Source organism: Globicephala melas, chromosome 3, assembly GCF_963455315.2.
Source record: "Globicephala melas chromosome 3, mGloMel1.2, whole genome shotgun sequence".
Lineage (NCBI taxonomy): Eukaryota > Metazoa > Chordata > Mammalia > Artiodactyla > Delphinidae > Globicephala > Globicephala melas.
This window is the reverse complement of record NC_083316.1, coordinates 86,845,434-86,865,319: the sequence shown is the minus strand read 5'-3', so window position 1 is coordinate 86,865,319 and position 19,886 is coordinate 86,845,434. Positions and strand designations below refer to the sequence as shown.

At 34.3% G+C, this 19,886-nt stretch overlaps 1 protein-coding gene across 2 annotated transcripts; it reads right to left on the bottom strand.

The window, feature by feature from the left end:
• Window positions 1–2,350: 2,350 nt before the first annotated feature.
• Window positions 2,351–3,280, bottom strand: LOC115846396 (mesoderm-specific transcript homolog protein-like). Of its 2 annotated transcripts, none has more exons than XM_030845090.2 (2): window positions 2,651–3,280; window positions 2,351–2,548 (listed from the first exon to the last, which is right to left on the bottom strand). In XM_030845090.2, exons 1-2 carry the CDS (start codon window positions 3,278–3,280, stop codon window positions 2,351–2,353), a joined length of 828 nt encoding a protein of 275 aa, XP_030700950.2. The 2 variants fall into 2 exon arrangements, with proteins under 2 accessions (XP_030700950.2, XP_030700949.2); XM_030845089.2 differs by having other exon boundaries at window positions 2,351–3,126; window positions 3,169–3,280.
• Between the last annotated feature and the right edge of the window lie 16,606 nt (window positions 3,281–19,886).

The following is a 19,886-nucleotide window of genomic DNA, read 5'->3' as shown; positions in this document are numbered from 1 at the left end:
CCATTATGAAAATATTTATTTTGCTCTATTCTTTATTCTCCTCCTGGTATTTTGAATATGCATATGTTGTACCATTTGAATTTCTCCCACAGTTCTTGGATGTTCTTTTCTGATTTTTTTTTTTCATTCTTTTTTCTCTTTGCATTTCAGTTTGGAAAGTTTTATTAATCTATATTCAAGCTCACTGATTCTTTCCTCAGCTGTGTCCAGTCTACCGATGAATCCATCAAAAGCATTTTTCATTTCTGTTACAGTGTTTTTGATGCTACCATTTCCTTTTGATTCTTTCATAGAGTTCTCATCTCTATGCTAGAATCAGAGAAAAGTCCCTCTCCCAGGTGGAATAAGGCTCTGGTAAAGTCTTTCTCATTGGAGAGTAGGCATTTGTTATGGAGAACACTTTGGGCATATTTCATAATGGTTACTCTACCTCTCCCTGCCCTGCCAGAGCCAAGAGAACATCTTTCTTGGCTCCTCACTGTGAGAATCTGGTGGGGCTCCTGGAGTAGAAGTGCGAGCCCCTCCTAAGATTGCACCCTCAAGGAGTTTCTCAAACTAGTTTTCTCTCAGGTTCTAGCAATTCATCAAAATTACCATTTAGTGCTCCTATCATGTTATGGCTTTTGCTCTAGAAAAGCCAACTTCAGTTGTGGCTCTCTGAACTTGTCTGTCTCTCCAGATTTGTGATGGCAGCGTGTCCTGTTGCCTCATTTCTCCCAGGGGTCTAAGAAAAGTTTTTGATTTTCAATTTATTTATCTTTTTTTCTTGTTTTTAAGGGTGGGAGTGATGACTTCTAAGCTCTTTCATGTCAGAACTGAAACCAGGAGTTCTAATTTTCGATTCTTATGATACCTTGTCATTCTTTGCTTTCAGGGCTACATTGTCCTCAAAAAACAAGATGAAAAGAATTCCTTCCTCTGCTATTTTCTGAAATATTTTGTGTGAGAGTGATTTCATCTTCCTTAAATGCTTAATAGAAATTGCCAAAATAAGCCAGGATTTCTTTTTGAAAATATTCTTGATTATAAATTCAATTTCTTTTATAGTTGGGCTTGTCAGATCTATTTCCTCTTTTGTCAGTTTTTTAAAATTACAAACTGCTTTTCTTTTTGTCAAAATTCATTTTTATTAATAGAAAATAAACACTTATTCCAGTTGTTATACTTGAAGTTGCTAATAAAAAAAAAGAATTTAAAATCACCATTTAATAATCCTGTTTTAACTAAGACAATGAAACTGTGGCTTAAAAAAAAAGTATTCAGCACCATTTGCTCATAGAACTTTCAGACTTTGTTCTTAAAGTTTCTGGAACTTTCCCATCTGTAAAGTACAGGAATTGCTGAGCTACATGAGGAACCCTCTCTGGGACAACCAACGAGAAGTTAAGCAATCAGTATATATTCTACCTGGTAACTTGGACTGTACAACGATCCCCTCCTCTCCACTCTGGCTCAGGACGGACATGCTTCTAAGCACTGAGGTATGACGAGTCCGACTGTTATTAGCTGGAAAGACCAGTTCTAACAGCAAATAACAGTAAATCTCTGGCACAGAGACTACTGTCCTTAATGTTCTGTGATTTTAGGAAATTCTGTAAATAGCTTGGCTTTAGTTCAATTTACTCAGAAATGAAACATGTTTAATAAGGTTAAACTACTCTGCTAGAGTAAGTGTCTGCTGGTTTGGTGTTCTTATAAAATACATACATAATACGTGTAGGTAAATCATAGTCTTAAAGTATACTTAGAATACTGCATTATTGAAACCAAAGTCTAACAAAATGACTACAGTTAGAAGCAGCTAATGAAACTAAATCCAAAGTTATGACAAGGGAGACTCATTCTCACTTGAAGCTGTGTCACTTAGAGAATTAAAGCCATTCAAGGTGAGGTGAAGGTGGCACCTTTAGATAATTCCAATCAGGGCCAGAAATTAGCATTTCTAAATATTTCAGAAAAGTCCATAGAAGTGTTTCAAAGCCTTTTATGCAAAACAATGTCTGTCTATCTTTCTGCATCAGTGAGCAGGAGTGCCCATCAGAATTTCCTAATAACACAAAGACAAAGGCAAGTCCATACACTTGACCAGATGTCAAAGGAATGGGAGGTGGACTATTAGGTCACCCTTAGAGCTTCTGCTGGCTTTTTACTATATGCTGTTCATCAGTGTGAGTCAGGCGGACTTTTGTGAGAGAAGTGTTTGGTGGCCAGGACGTGTTTGGTGGGCGTTTCTTGCTAAGTGGAATACACAACAGATAAGGGAATAGGGGAGGTAATACAGGGAAGCTACTCTTTCCAGCTCAGAAGTTGATGAAGCCCATATATGCATTCAAGAAGCCCATGGGATCCTCTATATCTGTGGACAGTGGCTAATGTGGTCATCCAGAATCGACACTGTGGACCGCAGCAGCATTTTCCTGTACAGCTCCAAAAACTCTGGATAGGGATTCACTGGATCCAGTGGCCCATCGATAAAATGAATGGGAATAGATACAGAGGCAAGAGCTCCCACACAGTGTCTTCTAAACTTCTTCCTTTGATTGATGTACTGCAAGAGACTGTCGATAACCAAGTTCCCATCATTGTTGTGTATCCCTGCCCACATGCCCCACAGTTCACTCTCAGAGGGTCGGGTGTATGGCCCAAAGACCGGGGTGAGACCTCGAGAGAATACGAAGAAGTTCATCAGTCGCGTGAGGATGGGTGACAGCCTGCCTCCATCTTTGAGAAGCTTTTGGAGAAGGAGAGGACGGTGAGTCTCAAGAAATATACCTCCATTCGACAGACAGAGACTCTTGATGGTAAGCCGACCAGGTCGATTCTGCTTGAACCTATAGAGAAGCTCCTGAGCAATGATATCCCCATAGTCGTGAGACAACAGGTTGATCCTACGGTTCGGGAGCCCCAGATGCCGCCAAAGAACCTCCACGATGCTGGCCTGCTCGAATATGGAATAGTGATGTGGTCTCGGTTTGTCACTGAAGCCAAAGCCTAGGAAATCAAGGGTAATCACTCGATGAAACCTGAGGGTCAGACCTTCCCAAATCTTGTACCAGTCATAGCTGGACGTTGGAAAGCCGTGTAAAAGCACAACTATCTCTGGACTTCCAACCACACCCACAGAGTCTTGGTAGAAGATACGCAGTCCCTTGTAGGTAAAAAATTTGCCTGATGACTTCCATGAGTGAAGAGCAGGGGAGAGCTGGCGGGGCGGGATGTGCAGATAGGCCGCAAGCAGGGGCACAGCCAACAGCCCCACGTGGACCCACCACTCCCTCATCCTGATTCAGGTAAGACCTGGGCTACAAGACTCCATGTTTGGGGCCAAACTGCTTTTGAGTCTCTTTTTTTCCAAGAAATGTTTTCACTTTATTGTCTAATTTACTAGCATAAAGTTGCTTACAATATTCCATTATATGAACACTTTGTAGTAATAGCCACTAATTCAATTCTGCTATTGCTAATTTTAGTTTTTCTTCATTAATCTTCACATATGGTTTGTTTTATTAGTCTTTTAAAGAACCAACTTTTGGATCTGCTAATTTTCTCCATGTTTGTCAGTCATGGATTTCTGTTCTTTATTGCTTCCTTTTCTCTACTTGCTTTGGGTATAATCTGATGCTTTTTTAACCTTCTTAAGGTGGTAAGTTAGATGATTCACTTTATAACTCTTCTTTTCTGATATTGGCATTTAAAGTTATAAATGTCCCTTTGAGAACTGCTTAACTGTATCTCATAAATTTTGATGTTTTACTTTCATTATTATTCAATTAAAATTTCCTTCTGATTTTTGCCACTTACTGTTTATTTAGAAATGTATTGCTTAATTTCCTAATATTTGAGAATTTTCTAGATATCATTTCTATTAATTTCTAATTAAATTCTTTGTGGTCAGAGAACATACTCCATAGGATTTCAGTCTTTTGAAGTCTATTGAGATTTATTGTCTATCTAGGTACATGTTTTACCTTGGTGAGTGTTCTACTGGCATTTGACAAAAATTTGTTTTTTTGCAGTCTTATGTTAATGTCAATTAGCTGATAATGATTGATGTTTTTCCCATCTTCTGTATTTGTACTGTTTTTGTATATTTGTTCTATTAGTAAACATGAAAGATGTGTTTAACATTCCAACTATGATTGTAGACTTATCTGTTTCTCTCTTTAGTTCCATCAGTTTTGTTTCATACTTTTCAATGATTTCTCATTAGGTGCATATTTAAGCTTGTTTTGTATTCTGCTGGTTGACCTGTTATTACTATACAACATATCACTTTATTTCTTGTAATATCTGTTGTCTTGAATTATACCTTGTCTCATAGTAATACAGCCGTAACAGTCTTTTTAATGTTTATTGCTGAATGGTATATATCTTCCATCTTTTTACTTTCAATCTCTGTGCCTTTTTTTAATGTATGCATCTTGTAGAGAGCATATGGTTGGAATTTGCTTTCTGAAAGCATACAATGTCTGCCTTTTAATTTGAGTACTTAGTGCATTTACTTTTAATATAATTATTGGTATGGTTGGGTTAAAGTCTATTATTTTAACCCATGTATTCTTTGTATCATTTGTTTTTTGTTCCTCTGTTCCTTTTTTTGATATCTACTTTTGGTTTAATTGAATATTTCTAGTGTTTCATTTATTTTCTCTCATACTTTTTAGCTGTACCTTTTTATATTATTATTTTAGTGGTTTCTCTACTAAATAAAATAATATCTCACTAGAGTCTATTTAGAATATTTTATCATTGCACAATTTGCACATCACACATCACAGATGTAAAAATCTTACAGCAGTATACTCACAGCCTTCTTTTGTTCTAATTTGTCAAATATTTTCATTTTACATTGGTTATAAAGCACCTTACAATTATATTATTTTTGCTTTAATTTTCACTTGTTTTTAAAGAGAAATTCATAGACTAAAAAGAATTTATTTGCTCATATATTTAGCATGTCTTTGGCTCCAGTATTTTCTGATAAGAAGTCAGTTTTATGCATATTCGTGGTCCTCTACATGCACTGTGTTGCTTTTCTTTGCCTGCTTTCATTTCTTTGCCTGTCTTCTTTATGTCTGATTTATGGCAATTTTACTATCATGTGTCTAGGCATAGTTTTCTTTGAATTTATTCTGGTTTAATTATCTTCTTAGATCTGTAATTTTACTTTTTTAATTTTTTCATCAAATTGAGACAACTTCAACCATTATATCTTCATATATTTATTTCATGCCTTTTTATCTCTCTTGTCTCTTTTGGGGACCCTATTTGCAGATGTTTGACTGCTTGATATTTCCCTACAGGTCACTGAAGAACTGATCATTTTTCTTCTTTTTCTATGTATTATTCAGATTGTATGATTTCAATGAAAGCAGTTTGAAGTTTTATGCCCCTTTCTGCTATCTCCAATCTGACATCAAGATTATCAAAGTGAAAATTTTCATTTTAGATATTCTAATTTTTTATTCTAGATTTTAATTTGGTTCTTTTTTGTACTTTCCTTGCGTATCTGAGATTTCCTATCTCTTTACACATTAAGGCCATATTTTCCTTTAAGTTTTTAACATCTTTATAGTAAGTAAAGTCACTATCTTTTAATTTTAATATTTGGATCATCCTGGAGTCTTTTTCTATTCACTGCTTTATTTCTTTATGATGGGTCATATTTTTCTGCTTTTCAACATGCTTACTAATTTTTGTATTGTTTTTGGAAGTTTGCAGGTGATATAAATAGTATAGATTATGTAGTCATTTTTTAAATAGTGTTGAGTTTTGTTCTGGCAGTTTGACAATTTACCAGGGGGCTCCTAGATCCTATCAAGGCTTGGCTTAGGCTTTGTTATGGTATGGTCCTTATTACTCTTAAGATACTAATTTTCTAGTGTTTTAGCTGAATGCCCAGGGTGCTGATGAGCTCTTTCAACTCTGGCTGGGTTAGAACTTAAGACTTCCACACTGTGTAACCTCCATTATCTTTGTTTCACTCCCAATTCTTGTAAGCACCACTCTCTGCCAGACCTCTGAGTCCTACTCTCTAAAATCTAAAGTGAAGCCCTTGATCCAAGGGCCTTACAGAGATTATTGAGACCACTCTTTTCCCAAGCAACCTTCTAACACTTTGCCCTGCAAATTCCAGCTTCTTTCTGCAGCACTAAATTCTGGAATTTGCCTCCTCAGCCAAGTGGGACTGCCCTGTTTCTGCTGGTCTTCAATTCCTTATTCTGGTTTAGGGAATTTGTCCCTAGACAAAAGCCTAAGTGATCAAGCAACTCACCTCTTGTGTTACCCTTCTTTCAGAAGGAATTCCTGTGCTGCCTACTGTCAAATGCCAAAAAACAGTCACTTCATGTATTTTGTTCAGTTTTATAGTTACTTAACATGTTTGGACAAGTCTGGAACAAGTTAATCTTTCATATTTGGAAGTAAAAGTCCCACACTGTTATCTCTTAAAGAGGAGAATAACTTCTGGAAGGTGGTAATTCCAATCTTGTACAAGGGGATGCACTGATATTATATTTATTGCTGGTAAGCACTGCAGTACCTGAGACAACAAAGCAATGACACCTCACTGTCCTCAAATAAAGGTACAGGTACAGGAAGAAAAACCTCTAGTTTGGTACTATGACATATATTCTCAAAAGTGGTCCCTGACTTTGATATCTATTGTCTCAGTTTTTTGGTTAGAGCGTCTAAATACAAAATGCAGACAATGAGGAGGTAAATCCAGAATGCCTGTTTGGTAGGTTAGTAAATATCTGTAATTAATTTTTCCTTCATATTAAAAAAATTAAAGGCAAAACTTGAAATGGTATAATTCAACATTATATGTTTCAACATATAATAGGAGATATAAAATGTCTAATGTGTGATATTAACACTTGCCCATTTTATTTGATTTTAAAGCTTATCACCTTTTACATTATGAACAATAGTTGAAAGGATGTGGTTAAGCTAATAATATGAGAATTTAAATTTGGGCTTTCTTTCTTTTATTAGTTTCTAGTTTTTAAATTTATTTTTACCTAACTGGAGATTTTCCACATGAAACATATTTCGTAGTAGTTTTTATATAGTCAACAGAGTGAAAAAGACATGTGTTAAACATAGAATTTTACATGGCAAAGTATTTGGCATGGATCAGATTACAGTGGCCATTTTTGAACATAAGAAAACCCATGTTTCCTCATTTGATTTTAAGTGAAGACTGAAGCACCTGGGTCCCATCCTTTTTCATTCACCCTACAGACCCAAGAACACTTTTTTAGCTGTCACTCTTAGCATTTAGTTGGTTTTTTTTTTGTTTTTTAATTTTATTTTTTAACTTACTCCATTCCTTCAAAATGTTTCTACACATTTTCTTCTTATTAATTGTACTATGTGTATATTGGAGACTGAGAATTCTATCTTCTTGCCTAGTATTAAACAACAAAAAAGTTTTGCCTTTAAGATTAAATTTTCTTAACTGACATCCTACTTGAAAAAGAATTCCCTCTCTATTTATGTGTCCTGTGAAATTATCTGCTAATCCAATTCCTCCCCCATCTTGAGACTATGTTTCCAAAAATCCCTACTGTTGGAGATCTAGTAGAAGTTCTCTGTGCTTTGTGTGATAGTAAAACTTTGAGACTTGTGTAGTCTGAGGAAACCATAAAAGCTCATAGTAACAGTTTTTACTTTCACCAAAGTAAAGCAATGAAAATGTCCTGTTTCACTGTATTTTACTTAGTAATAAAATGTCCTGTTTCACTGTATTTTACTTAGTAATAAAGTGCCATGTACTACTAATATATAAATCACTTGTTTGCTAAAAACAATGGATGTCCCTCCTTCTCATCCTTAACCCAATCATCTGTGATTGTGTACATTTATTCCAGTTAATGTGTGCACTAAGGAGTGTTTCTTTCTGTTTGATACTCCATACAAATGACTGACTTCTTTACAACTTTATAACTCAGGCTGGTTGACTCCCTCTGTTCAAGTCCTCTGTGGTCCCAGTGAGCCAGAGTGACTCTTTATTGTCACATGAAAAAGCATTTTCATGTATTAACATGATCTTCCACTCATTTTCACATCCTATTTTCTGTTCCACCTTGAGTTCCTTCTTTTTTAAATTCTCTCCAGAAAAAAAAAATACTTATGATTCACACATACATGATTTTCATGTAAGGATAATATGAGCTTCAGAAGGATTTGATATACTTATTTGTTCCCTTTGTTTAAAGAGCTTAGAAAAACATTATGTTTTGGAATAACTCTTCAAATTTATTATTACATTGAGCATATGATAGATGATCAATGAGTTCTTGTTTTATGAGTAAGTTAAAGTTTTAGCAACCCATTCACACTGTCCATGCACTTCTAATTCAACATTTGATTTCCTTCCAGTTGTGTTTTAGTAACTGCAATTATGTTCCCTAGTTCATATGCAAATCATGGCTTTTCTGGAGACTTTTCATGTGTAGAATTTGTTCTTGCAATTTAGAAAACTTTAGATATTAAAAATTGATAAAAAAATGCAAGCAGCCAAGTAAAGTGGCAAAAGTAAATTAAACATTGCAATGGAGACTTCTACAAATTAATTTTTCAGAATTTATGGTTATTAATCTTGTGAAACAGAAGTTGTTTAATGATATATTGTTAGACCTGGAGGACTCCCAAAATTTAGAAGCAAGTTAAATAATTTCCCTACCTTAAACTAGTCCTAACAAAAGACTAAGAAAAAAATTTTAGATCAGCTATTTGTACAGTCCTTATAGAAAATGTACCATCTGGTTAGGAAACATGGGCTGAACTTACTAGGAAGTCTGCTGAACCTCCAAAACTGAGTACCAATCTCTAGTATATGGTGGCTTTATCAAAGTGCAGCTACCCTGTGAAGCTAGCTTAAAATAACCTGGGAACTCTTCAAATCACTTTAAAGATGTTATCTTCATAACATTTTAGCTACTGGTAATCCTAATGGGTAGGTTTGTCAGTGAGAGGTTGACAATGGTCATTACTACAAAATTACTTAATTGAAATGATGCTGAATGGTTTTATGGGAGCTGATGTGTTCTCAGCTCCAAACTCACATATTTAACGGCCTACTCCACATGTATATCTAGCTTTCCACATTCAAAACTCTACAAGTACAAAACTGAACTCATAGTATTTTCCCTGTCCCAAATCTGCACCTCCTGTGGTCTTCTCCACTTGTTTCTGTTCTCAAACATCAACATCATCCACAACTCTTTTCTTTCCCTACATCCCAAGTCCAAACAAACTGCAAAGCCTCTTGACCTTATCTGTCTTCTATATGTCTAGGATCTGGTGTCTCCACTGCTACCACCATGATCTAAGTTACATCACTGTTGCCTAGGTTACTGAAATAATCTCCTATTTATTAAATAGTTACTTATGGCTACTATCATCTGTGCACTGTGCTTGGAACTTTACCTGCATGACTTTGACTAGTCTTCATAATTGCATTAAATGATGATTACTAGCCCTCTTTTATATATTAGGGAGCTGATACTTTAAAAAAATATTTTCCCTAAGACCACACAACTTGTGTAAGTCACAGAGCTAGTATTTCAACCCAATTTATTTAATTCCAAACCTAGATTTACAACACCTCTATGATGTTTAATCTTTGTGGCAATCTTCGTTCTAGTAACTACAAAACTAAAGCAAAGTTAAGATAAAAACTATAGGATGAGAATTTTTTTATAATACTTATGAGATCTAGAAGGTAAACAAAAAAACCCCCTAAAACTCTAAAGTAATTCTGATACAATTAAAATGGCAATTTTCAGTAGAATCATTAGGGTAATTGTTCTACTTCTTTAATTCTGACTGTGCGCATGGCAGGAACAGTGAGAGGTCTGTGATTTTACCCTACTTGCAAGCTAAAATGTTTGCCTACCAGAGTTTCATAGAGGCTTGCAGAAGACATGAGAATTCTCAGTCAGGAGTTATAGTAAATCATTTATCCTTTAGGCCCAGCCTGGGAGAAATCTTTCTCATATTAGTATACTAGGATATTTTAATAGCACATAAATGTCTGTGGTTTAAATGCAATAAGGGCCCTAACTTCAGACTATATTTCAAAGCTACAGTAATCAAAATAGTATTCCTTACTAATAGTACAAAAACAGACACATAGATCAACGGAACAGAATACAGAAATAAGCCCATGCACTTATGGTCAATTAATCTATGACAAAGGAGGCAAGAATATATAATGGAGACAAGACAGTCTCTTCAACAAGTAACTGGTGCTGAGAAAACTGGATAGCTATACTGGATAGAATAAAATTAGAACACTTTCTTACACCATATACAAAAATAAATTCAAAATAGATTAAAGACCTAAATGTAAGACCAGAAACCATAAAACTCCTCCTGGAAGAAAATACAGGCAGAGAACTCTTTGACATAAATCGTAGCAATATTTTTGGATCTGTCACCTAAGGCAACGGAAATGAAAGCAAAAATAAACAAATGGGACATAAAATTAAACTTAAAAGCTTTTGCACAGCAAGGAAACCACTGACAAAATGAAAAGTAAACCTACTGAATGTGAGAAAATATTTGCAAATGATATGACTGACAAGGGGTTAATACCCGAAAATATACAAACAGCTCATACAACTCAGTATCAAAAACACCCAAAGAACCCAATTTTAAAAATGGGCAGAAGATCTAAATAGACATTTTTCCAAAGAAGACATAAATAGCCAACAAGCACTTAATAAGATGCTCAACATGGATAAACATCATAGAAATGCAAGTCAAAACCACAATGAGATATCACCTCACATCTGTCAGAATAGCTATCATCAAAAAGACCACAAATAACCATTGTTGGTGAGGATGTGGAGAAAAGGGAACTGTTATGCACTGCTGGTGGGAATGTAAATTGGTGCAGCCACTATGGAGGTGCAGCCACTATGGAGGTTCCTTTAAAAAGCTAGAACCACCATATGATACAGCAATTCCACTCTGTGATACGTGTCCAAAGAAAACAAAAACACCAAATCGAAAAGATACATGCATCCCAATGTTCACAGCAGAATTACTGACTATAGTCAAGATATGGAAGCAATATAAGTATCCATCAACAGATGTTGATGTTGATGATAAATATGTACACAATGGAATACTACTCAGCGACAAAAATAATGAAATTTTGCCATCTGCAACAACATGGATGAGCCTGGAGGGTATTATGCTTGATGAAATAAGTCAGCCAGAGAAAGACAAATACTGTATGTTATCACTTCTAAGCATAATCTAAAAAATAAAACAAACAGATGAATATAACAAAACAGAAACACAGATAAAGAGAACAAACTAGCTGTTACCAGTGGGGAGAAGGAAAGGGGAGGGGTAAGATAGAGGTAGGTAATTAAGATGTACAAAATACTATGTACAAAACAAGCTACTAGGGTACATTGTACAGCACAGGGAATGTAGCCAATATTTTATACTAATTTTAAATGGAATATAATCTATAAAAATATTAAATCGCTATGTTGTACACCTGAAATTAATATAATATTGTAAATCAACTATACCTCAATAAAAATTTTTTTTCAAATAAAATTAGTTACCATTGTGGGGAAAAAAAAGACTAAAAATTAAATGCAGTAAGTACAATCTAATGTTAGTTTCACAGCTACACTGATCAGAACTAAGGGTAGAAGAGCATTTTATAGTTTTTACAGATTTACAAACTCACTAAGATTCTTTGTGCTCAACTGAGTCCTAGGCAGAACTTCCCAAGGGAGAACTTCAAAATAACTGAGGGTGATAAGAAAATCAGCATGTCTGAGCTAACGATTCCAAGTATTGAAATTTTAATTTTCTCCTATTTAATAATAATTTGCTTGTAATGTAGTATATTAATAACTATTCTACTTTATGGTATTCTTTACACACTGTTTAACTTCAGATGAATTTAACATAAATTCTGTTGTTTGGGTCGATTTCAGTGTGCAGGGAATAAAGAAAGAGATGAAAACACCTCCAGTTGAGCTAAATATTAACTAACTCCAAAAAAGGCATCTTATACTACAAAGCTACAGTAATCAAGACAGTATGGTACTGGCACAAAAACAGAAATATAGATCAACGGAACAGGATAGAAAGCCCAGAGATAAATCCACGCACACATGGTCACCTTATTTTTGATAAAGGAGGCAAGAATATACAATGGAGAAAAGACAGCCTCTTCAGTAAGTGGTGCTGCAAAAACTGGACAGCTACATGTAAAAGAATGAAATTAGAACACTTCCTAACACCATATACCAAAATAAACTCAAAACAGATTAAAGACCTAAATGTAAGGCCAGACACTATAAATTTCTTAGAGGAAAACATAGGCAGAACACTCTATGACATAAATCACAGCAAGATCCTTTTTGACTCACCTCCTAGAGAAATGGAAATAAACAAATGGGACCTAATGAAACTTGAAAGTTTTGCACAGTAAAGGAAACCATAAACAAGACGAAAGACAACGCTCAGAATGGGAGAAAATATTTGCAAACGAAGCAACTGACAAAGGATTAATCTCCAAAATTAATTGAGCTCATGCAGCTCAATATCAAAAAAGCAAACAAGTTTTGCACAGTAAAGGAAACCATAAACAAGACGAAAGACAACGCTCAGAATGGGAGAAAATATTTGCAAATGAAGCAACTGACAAAGGATTAATCTCCAAAATTAACTGAGCTCATGCAGCTCAATACCAAAAAAGCAAACAATCCAATCCAAAAATAGGAAGAAGACCTAAATAGACATTTCTCCAAAGAAGATATACAGATTGCCAGCAAACACATGAAAGGATGCTCAAAGTCACTAATCATTAGAGAAATGCAAATCAAAATTACAATGAGCTATTACCTCAAACCAGTCAGAATGGCCATCATCAAAAAATCTACAAACAATAAATGCTAGAGAGGGTGTGGAGAAAAGGGAACCCTCTTGCACTGTTGGTGGGAATGTAAATTGATACAGCCACTATGGAGAACAGTATGGAGGTTCCTTAAAAAACTAAAAACAGAACTACCATATGACCCAGCAATCCCACTACTGGGCATATACCCTGAGAAAACCATAATTCAAAAACAGTCATGTACCACAATGTTCATTGCAGCTCTATTTACAATAGCCAGGACATGGAAGCAGCCTAAGTGTCCATCAACAGATGAATGGATAAAGAAGCTGTGGCACATATGTACAACAGAATATTACTCAGCCATAAAATGAAACAAAACTGAGTTATTTGTAGTGAGGTGGATGGACCTAGAGACTGTCATACAGAGTGAAGTAAGTCAGAAGGAGAAAAACAAATACCGTATGCTAACACTTATATATGGAATCTAAAAAAAATGGTTCTATAGAATGTAGGGGCAGGACAGGTATAAAGACGCAGACTTAGAAAATGGACTTGAGGACACAGGGAGTGGGAAGGGTAAGCTAGGACGAAGTGAGAGAGTGGCATGGACATATATACACTACCAAATGTAAAATAGGTAACTAGTGGGAAGCAGCTGCATAGCACAGCGAGATCAGCTCGGTAGTTTGTGACCACCTAGAGGGGTGGGATAGGGAGGGTGCGAGGGAGACGCAAGAGGTAGGAGATATGAGGATATATGTATATGTATAGCTGATTCACTTTGTTATAAAGCAGAAACTAACACACCATTGTAAAGCAATTATACTCCAATAAAGATGTTTAAAAAAAAGGCATCTTTCTGGTACCTAGTAATATGGAATTAAGTATTTTAGAAAGATCTAAATTCAGTGTGCATGGCTGACATTTTTTAATGCTGACATCACTGTTTAAATAAAATGTTTTTCCTCACCAACAATTTTTGATTATTTATTTTTAAATGTATTCTTAAATTTGTTTGACAAGCAAAGATATGTTGGTCAATAATGAGAGAATTTAAAGTAATGTCCTTGTATACCTAACGTACAAAGCATAAAGGATATCTAACACAGGCTTTGGGCGGGACAGGGGCAGGAGGAGAATGAGTAATGGGAAGAGAATATCAACCGATGGCTGTCATTTTTTTTTTGCTAGTGACGTTGACACAGCCCTAAGCATATTTGGTTCTCATTGCTTCAACAAAACATTTTATCCAAAGGATAATTCCAAAGCCACATTTAGGATAAATTTATTGAGTCCAACTTTTACAGACAAAACTGAAGCAGAATTTTGAAAAATTTCAATGAAAAGGTTCATTATGTGGATCTTGATTGCCGTGATGTTAATCAATTCAAGAGCTATGATAAAACCTGCAATGGGATTGGCAGGCCAGCAAGAATCCTCACCCCATTCCCTACTTATAACATTAGTCTTTATGAATTGAAACAATTCCAATTTTCATTTTATGTTTTAATTAAGGAGTGTGCATCTAAAAGTCTAAGACATTAATTAGGTGATTCAAAAGGTTTTCCAAAAATGATTTCTATTTTTGTGCCCCACAATGTCTGATGTGACACTGTTGGAAGAATGTAATTTTTATTGATTTATTTTTTAATTGATGTATAGTTAATTTACAGTGATATGTTAGTTTCTGCTGTGCAGCAAAGTGATTCAGTTATACATATATGTACATTCCTTTTTATATTCATTTCCATTATGGTTTATCACAGGGTACTGAATATAGTTTCCTGTGCTATACAGCAGGACCTTGTTCTTTACCAAGAATGTAATTTTTAAACAGTGAATTTAGAAAGATTTTTCATCCTGAACCAAAACTTATGGTCTTACGTTCTAAACATGGTAAGTGAAATCTATGGATTGAGCGCACTGAACTACATAACATGTCTAGTGAGTGATCTCCATTCAATGTGTTGTCTTTCCTCTCTTTATCTCTCTTACTTACCATTAATTTAGTTTTTAAAAAACAAGCATGTAAGCATTAGTTCCATTTTAGCTTTTTCTTCTAAAGTGTATAAGCAGGATTCAAATCTGTAAATAATTTGTGCTTTCTATGCTGTTGAATTTGAAAATGTTTATTCTGTGTCTGAAAAATAGCTAATATAGACATTCTTTGAAGATATTCTATAATTCTCTCTTTGATCTCCCAGATTGCCCAATGACAGATCATTTTTACTATCTGACAGGCTGCTATTCTTGCTGATGACTGTTCCAACTCTCCAGAAACAAAAATCTACTGTTTTCTACTTAAAGTTCACCTGTATTATGTTTTATCTTCCATGTTCCCCTCTTTTTATGTTTGTTTGATCTGGTGGTAGTTGTCACAATTCAGTTTATCAAACAGAATACCTTATAGGTGCTCTCTCATCTGGTCTTTATATATATAGAGAGATATATATTAAACTGATTATAATATTTTTTTTCTTTTGTGCATCATATATTATTTTGTTAGAGTATATCTCCTATGAATAATACTTTAAAATTTTTTTAAAATATTTTATTTATGTCTCCAGTGAAAATTTATAATCATTTTGTTAAATTTTCTTAAAAATATCACAAGGAGACAATGAGTATAATAGCATTATGCTTATGAATTAAGAATTAATCATACTTTATAATACTTAGTCTTATAATTTAGAATTTTTAAAGAATATCTAATAAAGAAGATCTCACAAACCAATGAATAAATAAAGGATTACTGAAATGAAATGAATTGGAAAAACTTGGAAAATTTTTGGAAAAATCAGTTAACTGTGGGAAAACTTACATCTTTAATTCAAACATTCACATATTCCATCTGAATTAAAGATTTAAAAAATAAAAACATGTCTTGCAAGAAAAAAGTTTGAAAACAACGTAGATGTTAATTTTATAAACTCTCTAAAGTGGGAGACAATCTCTAAGACGGTAAGTGCTAGAACTAGTGAAGGAAAATGTTAGTAGTTCTGAGTAACATAAAAATAAAAAAACTTCTTAAATGTCATTAAGTGAATAACAAAGCCAAATTGGAAAAATACATGTAGCAAATACGAGAAGACAGAAGTGTAGTATAAATATTACATAGGGAATTTATTCAAATTGATAAATAATATAATCACACTAGATAAATGGGCCAGAAGTATGAACAGATAGTTCACGATTAAAATAAATTTACTGAGAATTGTTTTACGGGCTAGTATATGGTCTAACCTGAAAAATATTTAATTTGTGCTGGAAAAGAATATATATTCTGGTGTTGTCAGATATAGTGTTCTATAGTATTGGTTAGGCTGTTCATATTGTTGCTCTAGCTGTTAAAATCTTCCATATATTTACTGATTTTATGTTTAGTAGTTTTATCAATTATTGAGAATGTGGTATTGAAATCTCCAAATATAGTTGTTGAATTGTCTATCTCTCCTTTCAATATGTCAGTTTTTATTTCATGTACTTTTGGGTCCCTGTTGTTAGGTGCATATACATTTATAACAGTTATTTCTTTCTAATATCCCTTTATCATTATAAAGTAACTCCATTTATTTCTAATAATGTTCTTTGCCTTAATATTCATTTTGTATGGTAGTATTATAGCTACGTCAGTCTATTACAGATCTGTTTGCTTGGTATATGTTTTTCCATCCTTTTACTTTTATCCTATTTGTGCCTTAGAAACTAAGGTACGTCTCCTGTAAATAGCATAAAGTTGAGTCTTAAGTTTTATTCAATTTAACAATCTACTTTTTGATTGGAGTATTCATTCCATTCACATTTAATGTAATTATTGCAAAAATTGATGAAATTTTTAGCTTTTAGTAATTAAGTTATGTTGTACCTAGATATGGCTCTCTTTATGCTTTTTCTACTTAAGAGTTTTTGGAGCTTATTGATTTTTTTCATTAATTCTTTTCCTCAAATAGCCATTACTTATTTGACTATTTTTTTCTACCTTACCTTTTTCTTTCTGTGTGTGACATCCATTGTACAAATATTAGTATGCTAGCTGTCTCACAGTTCAATGAAGAACTTTATTTCCTCAATCTTTTCCTCCCTGTTCTTCAGACTGGATCATTTCAATTGATTTATTTTCAAGTTCATTGAATTTTTCTTCTGTCATTTCAAGTTTACTTTTGAGCACATCTAGTGGGGGATGGGAGCAAGTCCAGATGGGAAGGCCTCAGACTTTCACCATTCTTTTTTGGAGGTCCTGCAATTCTTCACGAATAAGCATCTCTCCATTTGCTGCTTGGTCGCTTTTCAGAGTTCTGAAAGGGTTGTTTTTGACAACACTGCCCAGTTTTATAATTATTTTTGGGGGGAAAGATTTGTTGACAACTTTATGTCACCATAGTCATTAAGTCCTGCCCCCCAAATCATTAAATTGCTTAACATGTATTTTTAAAATAGTTCAACTCCATTATCTAAGAAAGGTAAATTAAAGTAATAATAAGATATTTATTTGCCTGTAAAATTAGCAAAGATTGAACACTTGTGTACACTGAATCTGGCAAGAATTCAGGGATACAGCATTCCCATGTGTTTCTGATCATACTCTAACATCAAATTTTTTAATTTATTTTCTCTTTTGTTATGTTTCCCTGAACCTAAATTTATAAAATGTTTTAAAATCATTGCTTAGATTGAAAAACCTATTAATATGAGCACATTATAACATTCAAAGAATAATTTAATAGAGTATATGGTTAAAAGTAAGTCTTTCTCCCAGGCTTTCACATCCTGTCCCTGGAGGCAATCATGGTTATATCTTTCTTGTGAATATTTCCAGAGCTATTCCTGTATATGCAAGCTCAAGTGTCTATAATATAAGCTTTTTTAAAAAATACAGACACTTGAATATTGAATATGCAATATCCTCCAGCTAGTGTTTATTATTAACAAAATATCTTTATTATCATGACCAATCAATATATGAAGATATTCCGCAACCAAATCCTTTACAATTTTCGTATCGGGAAAGTTATAGAATTTTAGTTTGTTTTTTAACCGGTTTCTACTTTTTCATACTTAAGAAAATTCTACAATGAACATTTATTGATTTTGTAATTGTAAAATAGACTTTATTATAAAATATGTATATATATATATATATATTTGTGTGTGTGTGTGTGTGGTACGCAGGCCTCTCACTGTTGTGGCCTCTCCCATTGCGGAGCACAGGCTCCGGACGCGCAGGCTCAGCGGCCATGGCTCACGGGCCTAGCCGCTCCACGGCATGTGGGATCTTCCCGGACCGGGGCACGAACCTGCGTCCCCTGCATCGCCAGGCGGACTCTCAACCACTGTGCCACCAGGGAAGCACCATATGTATATGTTTTGACTCATTAATTTTTCTTTCATAAATGTATTCTAGAAAATGATTACAAATGAAAAAATTATTATGTATAAACTAGTTTATCACTGAATAAATATTAAAATAAGAGTTTTAACTAAACTCTAAATTTACTGACTATGTACAATACGGCTCATTCATTTGAAAGATATTTAAGCAGCTATCAAAATAGTAACAGCTAACACATCTTATTAAATACTATTATTCCATGCCAGGCACTGTTCTAAAAACTTTAAATGTATTACCATTTTTCACTGTAAGAATAATTCTGTGAGATAGGGGCTTTCTTCATTTTATAGATGAGAAAACTGGAGCATAGGAAAGTTAATTAACTTGCCCAATGAAAAGTTTATAATGATATGCAAAAATACTTATGTTGTCTTAGGTCAGGTTCCCCAGAGAAGGCATTTTGAAATTATGCAGGAAGAGGGGGCAACCACGAGGATAAATACCAGAAGGGAAGCAGAGGAAATAGAGTTAAAATGTGATGCAGATGTTGTGTGGTCACAATAAAGGTCTCAGCAGACCCTGCAGGGAGCTCTGGAGCTGCAGTGGCCCTTCAGAAATGTCCTGAATTGAAGTAATGTGGCTGGGCCTTTATACCCCTGCAATGAACGTGAACAGTCATTAGTGGATGGGTGTGACAGGTTAAGAGGTGTGATTTTGGCAAGCCTGCTTTCTCTGGCTAAGGGGATCTCCCTGAGAGTGCCTCAACTGAGCTATGCCACCTGCCAACCCTCCTAGCATTTGAGGAAACTAATGCCTTAGTCCTGAAGGGGGATCTAGGTGGTACACACAGCAGCTGTTGCACATGAAATGATAAATCACTGTAAATCCTTATAGGGTTAAAAATAAAAAATATTTATACATGTATAATTTTCAACCCTATATGGACGTACTATGTATACACACATACACGGACATATGTATGCTTAGAATGGCAAGAAAATATGCTTTCATTATGGGAAACAATTTTTTTTCTAATCTAAATTACCTCTTTTATAAGGACAAATACTTTAAAATAAATGGTTACTCTCAAAACTTCTGTCAGCTTGGTAAATTGAAAACATCCCAGGCGTGTAAGATTTTTCTAATGCACATATTGGAGTATATAAGATGAAAGTGATATCGATGGAAAGAAATCCAGGGTTTAAAAAGACTATTAATTCCATATTTGATTAAGAAGTATAGCTACAGTTATAGGTCAAGTATAAGAACATTATAAGAATATGTGTACTCTTGAAAATTTCATATAATAAAATATAACTTTCTCACTACTGTTGGGAAGTTCTGTAATTAAAATAACCCCTTTCAGTCAAAAAACTTCAAAGATAAAATCCATTCACAGTTAGGCAATATGAAGTATTTGACCATACGTAATTTGCTTCTTGAGTTATTCTAATAGACCTAAAATTTCAGCTTTTCATTTCTTAATTTTTGCATTCTCTTTTCCATGGAAAAAGCAAAGAGTCGAGAAAGAAGAGGAATAAAAGGAACCTGGAGTCAGGAGGATAAAAATCCTCTAGATTGACGATGGAAATGGCTGCTTCCAGGTGTGTCAAGAGTACAATTTAGCACATCTTCTGGGCAGGTTTCAATATTCCTGACCAGCACCAAGGTGCC